The following is an 8,008-nucleotide window of genomic DNA, read 5'->3' on the forward strand; positions in this document are numbered from 1 at the left end:
CGCGAACCCGCGTCCCCTGCATCGGCAGGCGGACTCTCAACCACTCCGCCACCAGGGAAGCCCTATCATTTATTTCTTTAAAAAAAGTTTTGGGGCTTCCCTGGTGGCGCAGTGGTTGCGCGTCCGCCTGCCGATGCAGAGGAACCGGGTTCGCGCGCCGGTCCGGGAAGATCCCGCATGCCGCGGAGCGGCTGGGCCCGTGAGCCATGGCCGCCGAGCCTGCGCGTCCGGAGCCTGTGCTCCGCAACGGGAGAGGCCACAACAGAGGGAGGCTCGCATACCACAAAAAAAAAAAAGTTTTAATTGTAAAATACACATAATGTACAATTTACCATCTTAACCATTTTTAAGTATACAGTTCAGTGGTATTAATTACATTCATAATGTTTTACAGGCATCACTACCATCTGTCCCCATAACTCTTTTCATCTTGTAAAACAATCTCTGTACCCTTTAAACAATAACTTCCCATTCTTCCCTCCCTCCAGCTCCTGGCAAGCACCATTCTGCTTTCTGCCTTTGTGATTTTGACTACTCTAAGTATGTCACCAGTGGAGTAGAGAGTCCAGAAACAGACCCTCACATATATGGTCAATTATTTTTGACAAAAGTGCCAAGACCATTCAGTGGGAAAAGGACAGTCTTCTCAGCAAATGGTGTTGGGAAAACTGAATATCCATATGCAAAAATGAAGTTAGATCCTTATCCAATACCATATACAAATATTAACTCAAAATGTATCAAAGACCTAAATGTAAGCCCTAAAACAATAAAACTCTTAGAAAAAAATGTAGGACAAAAGCATTATGACATTGGACTTGGCAGTGATTTCTTGGATATGACACCAAAGACATAGGCAACAAAAGAAAAAAATAGACAGACTGGACCTCATGAAAATTTAGAAATTTTGTTCATCAGAAGACAGTATTGGGAATTCCCTGGCGGTCCAGTGGTTGGGACTCAGTGCTTTCACCGCCATGGCCCAGGTTCAATCCCTGATCAGAAAACTAAGGTCCCACAGGCTATGTGCAGCGCGGCCAAAAAAAAAACAAACCAAAAAAACAAGACAGTATCATTTACTCTTTAGATGTGTGGAGCTTATATTGTTATTCATTGACTGACAGCATATGCTGCATCTCAGGCCATCTTTCCACAAATGTCCTTCGACCTTGTGAAATGAAACTGCAATCTTTCTTTTCTTAAACTAGTTCTTTTTTCTAAGGATTTTATATCGCCTCTCAATTTTCATGCTCTGTCTGAACTGGCATACTTTTTTTTTGGTCATTTTGCTGCTTCTCTGGTTAAGTAAAAAATTGGCAACGTGCAAGAAAAATGTGTCCAAGAAATTTTGTTTATGACAATCACAACATTGTTTATGGTGATAAAAAGTTGGGAAAAAAATCTAAATGCACATTGTGCCTGTTACTAATTTATTACCTTTCAATTCCAAATACACTGTTTATTGTTTGCTCTGCTATTGTGGAGCTGGACCTTTTAAGCATTTCTCCCTTGCTAATGGGCACAATATTAAGTTTTGTCAATAGAGGGCCTGGGGGTGATACTGCAGGAGGAAGAGACTTCCTCCTTCCAGTGTGCTTTTGTTCTTGGTCCTACCATGTGGCTGCCAGTGGCATGAGTTGGGATATCCAGTAGTGCTCACCTCTGTCGAGTTTCAGTGGCCCCTCTGTAGGGTGCTTTCCATTGAGTTTCAGTGGGGCTCCTGCTACTCAATGAGTTCTACCACCCCCAACAAGGTGGCTTCCCAGTACATTCTACTGGCGTATCCCCAGAGGGTAGATTCTCAGCAATGATCAGTAAGCTTGACAGACGCCCCCCATGGAGACTTCCCAGCAGATTCCACCAGCATGTCAGAGGGTGGTACCCTACATACCAGGTTCGGCCTACAGCAGCTCATTGGATTTCCCTACCATCCAGTTGGTCATGACCACTACTTGTCCAAGCTTTGGATCTCAACCCTGGAAGGGCAGAGACTCTTTCAAGTTTATTCCTTCCTTGGATGCTTTGCCTCAGTTCTAGTGGTGGTGGCTGCTCCCTATATATGCTATTCCTGTGACATGTAGAGCTTTCTACCTCTTCCATTAATCTCCTGTTCCTAGTTAATAATTCTTTCTATCGAACTTTCTCTGTTCAAATTATTGTGTGGTTTCTATCTCCTGACTAGATCTTGACTGATATATCCATTATTAGGAGAAAGATGAGGGAATTCCCTGACGGTCCAGTGGTTAGGACTCGGTGCCTTCACTGCTGGGGCCTGGGTTCAATCCCTGGTCAGGGAACTAAGATCCCACAAGCCATGCGGCTCGGCCAAAAAAAGAGAGAGAGAGAAAGAAGAAATACACATGGAATATTATACAGGAATTTTAAAAAAATAAGTTAAACTTCTGCTTCTGTCTATAAGAATCAACTGCTACAGGAGTTGTCTTCTATCCATAAACAAATAGAAAATTGCATAAAATATATGAAATAATTATTTTCAGATCTTGCACAAGGGCCAGCACCAGACTGTGAACTTTGAAAGAAAGGAAACAAAAGAGATGAGCTTTAAAAGCCCCTGCTTACTGCCCAGAGGCAGTTTTCAGACTGCAGCACAGAGAGGGGTTACCCAAATGAAGCTGAATTGAAAACAAAGATAGTGTCGTACCAAGGAGGCCAAAGTGCCAGGAATTTGCAGGATGGAGTACTGAAAAGAGGCAATTCCACAGAGAAAGAACTCTGGACATCTCCACAGCGATCCTTGTGAGTCTTTAGCTGAGTTCTGTCCGTGCACACACGGGGTAAAATTCCATGAGGCCGGGAAAAGAACCACCCAGAAACAGTAGGCCAAACATTTCTTGGAGCTCCCAGAACGGCTGGGAGTTGTGGGAAATTCCTCAGATCGGAAAGACCTAATACCATTGGCATCAGAGAGAGCGATTAAAAGGGTCATAGCTCAGTAGTGGGGATGATTATCTCTAGAGTAAAGGCTGCTCCTGGCCCACCATAACAAAGCTTAAAACTTGCCTCAGAACACTCAAACTGATTGCAGGTAACTTAATTGCATCCCAGAAGAAAACCCAACACTATCAAAAAGAATACAACAGGGCTTCCCTGGTGGCGCAGTGGTTAAGAATCCACCTGCCAATGCAGGGGACACGGGTTCGAGTCCTGGTCCGGGAAGATCCCACATGCCACGGAGCAACTAAGCCCGTGTGCCACAGCTACTGAGCCTGCACTCTAGAGCCCACGAGCCACAACTACTGAAGTCCGCGTGCCTAGAACCCGTGCTCCGCAACAAGAGAAGCCACTGCAATGAGAAGCTTGCGCACCGCTACAAAGAGTAGCCCCCCTCGCTGCAACTAGAGAGAGCCCGAGCGCAGCAATGAAGACCCAACACAGCCAAAAATATAATAATAATAGATAAATAAATTTATTAAAAAATAATAAAAAGAAAAGAGAACCAGTGGACAGGAGCTGACCAAAGGAATAGAAGAATGGTATAAAATGGTGGTGAGAGAGCCCTTGAGATGGGAGGGGAGGGATTGCAAGGACAGAAATAAAGAGTTCTCATTTCCCTAGAATTCAGTTTTGTTTCATTCACAGCTGTCATAGACCTAGGAACACACCTTTCCCAATCCCTATCTCTAGTCTAAAGAGCCCAACTTCCTAACAGGCAACTGGGCCCTGATCTGGAGCATCACCTGTGTGACCTAGTGCAGGTCACTCAGGCTCTGTAAACCTCAGTTTTCTCATTAGTAAAATGGGATAAATAATAGTACCTAGCTCATATTGTTGTTGTGAGATAATGCATTCAAAGAGCTTAGTTTGCTGCTCAACTGCTGGTCTGGGGGCAGTCTCTGACCTGTTGTGGCCTGGGCCATATAATCAGTGATGTCACAATGCCCTACTAGACTCCAGCTTCTCTGCTAGGGAGTTGCAGATCCTTTGGAGCTAAGGACTGGAACTGACATGCGAGACCTCTACCAACTGAGGGTTTCATGAGCGTACTCCTTTGTCAAGATCTTGGTGAATAGTCTTTTGCTGTGCAATCGTGTCTTAGAAACTGTTTTACTTATTATCATGATCGTGCTTGGCTGGATGCTTTTTGTTGGATTTGCATGTTACATGGGCACATTTCCAGAGTTCGTGGTAAGTAGTGACCTTGCTTGTCAGTCCTGGCTCTGGCTAACCCTCCCAGCTGGGGTTTCTGACCAAACAGGAAAGATAGTTGGGGTCTCACCACTAATAAGAGGTCAGGATGTGGTGGGAACGAAGTTAGTTTCCCAGGCTACTTCCCATCCCATTGGGACATCTTAAACCTTTCCCCCTCCACTTGGGTACTTAACATCACTTATTTCAAAGCACTATGGAATTTATAAGGGGTCTGGTGGAGACAGTGCCTGACTTCTGGATTTCAGGCCAAGTGGATCAGTGGTTGCTGGGAGGAAAGGGAATGTGGACGTTGGTGGGACCTTTTCAGCAGCCCTTCCAGTCACATACAAGGCAGTCACCTACCGTGCCAACGAGTAGGGCCAGCTCTGCCTTTGAGTTTCTTTCTTCCTCAGCCTCCAACTCTGAAGTGGAAAGAGAGGTAGGCTGTTCAGGAGAGCAAGACACACCTGAGGAGCCGGACTTTGGATGAAGATCTGCAGCTGTGAGTGGACGTGACGGTCTGTTGGGCTGGATTCTTCCCTTTCAAGAGAACTCGGTGGCACCCTGAAATCTCAATGGAAAGTTTACATTCCTCTGGAAAATAAAATAGACTGCGGAAGGGGAAAGAATATGGGGAGGACTGCTGAGGACAGCAAGCCCTGGTTCAAAGATTCGTCAATAACCATACCTCATGGGTATTCTTTTCAAAGACTGTTCCATCTATTAACTTATTTTCTCCATGCAAACTCTGTAATAAATTAGACCAGCATTTTTAATGCCCTCTTTGGCAGATTCTGAAACTGGAGTTAGTGTAAATTTGAGTTCAAGTCCTAACCTTGCAATTTCCTAGCCATGTGACCTTGAGAAAGTTCAATCTCTCTGAACCTCAAGTTTCTTCATCTGTATAATGGAGATGTTCCAGTATCTTTCTGTTTTTGTGAGGATTACATTTGGGAATTCATGTAAAGCATTTATTGCAAAGCTTGACAATTAGCATTTAGTAAATGCTAACTTAAAAACTAGGCAAAATAATGAACCAGTCAACAAAGAGTTACTGGTGACTATACTTACCTAGGGCCACACAAACCAACCCATTTGTGAAGCTGGGGTGCAAGCATAGATCTCAGGACTTAATACCTCTCTCACTCATTCCACTAGACCAGGCTTGCCAAAAGGAAACATTAGTAGCCGTGTCCTTTTAGCAAACCATTTCCTGGGTTTCTCAAATCCCACCCCGTGTCACTCAGACCAGTTTTTTCAAAGATGTTCCCATTGTTAAACTTAACTCTAAGAGTCTTAGTAATATGCTGATTACAGGAGCATGTTTTCTGGGAAGCTTCTCCAGAAGGCATGGGTATCTATCAAGTCCCAGGCCCAGGTATAGTAGGAGCAAGGCATGATGGTGCTTCTTTTGTTTGTTTTCTCCATCTGCCCCAGAATTTCTGTGAGAGTATTGGCCCGACAGTCAGACCTGTGTGCGGTGGGGATGCAGATGGAGGCACTGGGCACTTGTTCAGCTTGAGCCACTGCTACAGTGTGATCCTGACCAAACCACTGAAACTATTCTGTGCCTTGGTTTCTCCAGCTACGAAATGGGCATAATAGCCCATCTTCCTTCTCTTCCCTTCTCAGGGAAGTTGATAGGAGGCTTCCCCTGCAGGATGAGGATTTAACTGTGCCATTTTGCAAAGTGCAAGATTTTTCTTCTTTGAATAGCCTAACAATAGTATTTAAGTAATTGCTTATAGCATACATAGCCAGTCACTCCTCCCAGTTAATCCAGGGTGTGTTTTATTTGGCTTTGTTCACAGCAATGTTTTTTTTGCATCTGATTGCATAAAGCAAGTAGTCAAAATTTTGGCAGGTGATGAGTTAATAAAGATAAGATATCAGCTAGATCCTAACCACACAGAGTCACTGAAGAATGGGGCCCTCCTGCTAAGGGCTCTTTAGCCTCTACACACCTGGCATCCTGGCCAACCGTCCCATAGCTACTCACTCTGATCCCCAAGGTCACAGGAGCTGATGTCACAATTGGTGTCTGAGCTCTGACCACCAAATAGCCATGGCGAGCCGCTTCAGGTCAGACTAGACCACGAAGCTCCTCAGCCAGGAGCTATCATGCTGGACCATCCATCATCTGGTCTTGAATGAAGACAGCCCAGTTTCCAGGACTCAGGGAATAGAACAACACACCTTTCAGAACCACCTGTTTCCCCCTGCACACACCACCAGCTAAGCAAGAAGCCCCACAATGATCGTCGTCTTATGGATGCTTCTCATTGCAGGAACAATGTGGAAGGGATACAGGTATCCCCCAGGAGGGGTAAGTGTGCCTTCAATTTTGTTCTCTCTTCCTACTTCGAAATGTATTCCCCGGGATAAATGAACTAAGCATCAAAGTCCAACTTTAGAAACAAATACTCTCTTCTTTATTAAAAAAGTTATTGTAGCGTACCTACTTCTATTGTTATTCACTATCTACTTAGAGTTGAGAGAGTTCCCTCTTTCAGGTGATCTTTTATACATCTTTTCCTAAGAGTCTTTACTTTTTTTAAGTTCTTCAGTGTCTTTCAAAAAAAACTGGAGGTATAGAGATAAAGATATTTCAGGCCCAGACTCAAAGCTGTCTGACAGTGCTGACCTAGTCTCATGCTCATTGGACACTTTATATGTTCAGCCTTCTATACCACTTAGCCCACACCAGCAACCCACACTTAACTGTCCCTCATCAGGTAAACACTGGTCTGTAAAACAGTTCTGGTGGCAGATGTCTCTTTCCTCTCTCCTCCTGTTAGACCTTGGATGTTCATCTTTTCTTTGCCTCTTGTCAGCTCCCACACTGCTAAGCCCCTGTGGCAACTGGGATGGGAGGCATTAGGTGAGACAGAACTGGACACAGATACCCCTGCCTGCCCTTGAGGGCGGCTATCTCAGCCCCACACCCTAGCAAGCGCTAGGCAAGACCCACCTGACATACTTTTTTCCCCCCAGACCCCGGTGGAAATAAGCAAAGATGATCCTGGTGAAGAAATGCAGCTCTGAAGCTTTCCTGACCAGCTGTACTGTTCCTGTTGGTTTCACATAAAGTAATTGCATACCATTTTGTCACATTTTATGTAACAAGTTACCACACTTTTAAAGATGAAGACTTGGTATTCTGTAAGCTCAAAACAGGGAGATGGGGCTTCCCTGGTGGCACAGTGGTTGAGAGTCCGCCTGCCGATGCAGGGGACATGGGTTCGTGCCCCGGTCCGGGAAGATCCAACATGCCCGGAGCGGCTGGGCCGGTGAGCCATGGCCGCTGAGCCTGCGCGTCCGGAGCCTGTGCTCTGCAACGGGAGAGACCACAACAGTGAGACGTCCACGTACCGCAAAAAACAAACAAAAAAAAACAGGGAGATGGAGGGTCGGGAGGTAGTTGGGTGGATGGGAGTGATTGGGTCCCCTCTGCTTCATAGTCTCTAAGAGTGGCATTAAGACTAAGATACCTACTTCAATTTGTCCCCTATTCTGTACCCTTGCACATAGAAATCCTCTAGAGCTCTTTAGACCTATTTCCCACATAATACCTTTCTCCTGGGTCCAAGGTCCAGGGTCCAGGCAGGGGTGAAAAATGTAAATGTTACAGAGAGGGTTAGAGATTGCAGCAACTTTAAGCCTATTCTCTGGGGGTATTTCTCTGTGGCCTTTTCACAGCTATCATTAAGCCTAAAGCTTACACCATGTGGGGAAAGGGCATTTTCATATTGGGTGCTAGATACTAAACTATACAGTATTTTAATCCTTATAGTAACCTCAGCCTCAATTTACAAAATGGCAAAAATGAAGTCGAGAGGCTTAAGTACCTTACCAACCC

General features: G+C 45.1%; 1 protein-coding gene across 1 annotated transcript in view; it reads left to right on the top strand.

Moving 5' to 3' along the window:
* MISFA (mitochondrial sheath formation associated) overlaps nt 1-7,124 on the top strand; it is a 10,983-nt gene extending 3,859 nt beyond the window's left edge. Inside the window, 3 exon segments of the mRNA XM_055078662.1 lie at nt 3,928-4,146; nt 4,563-4,651; nt 6,438-7,124. Coding sequence (XP_054934637.1) covers nt 4,078-4,146; nt 4,563-4,651; nt 6,438-6,534 — 255 coding nt within the window. The 5' untranslated portion in view covers nt 3,928-4,077 and the 3' untranslated portion in view covers nt 6,535-7,124.
* Nucleotides 7,125-8,008: the final 884 nt, after the last annotated feature.

Source organism: Physeter macrocephalus, chromosome 16 (assembly GCF_002837175.3).
Source record: "Physeter macrocephalus isolate SW-GA chromosome 16, ASM283717v5, whole genome shotgun sequence".
NCBI classification, from domain to species: domain Eukaryota; kingdom Metazoa; phylum Chordata; class Mammalia; order Artiodactyla; family Physeteridae; genus Physeter; species Physeter macrocephalus.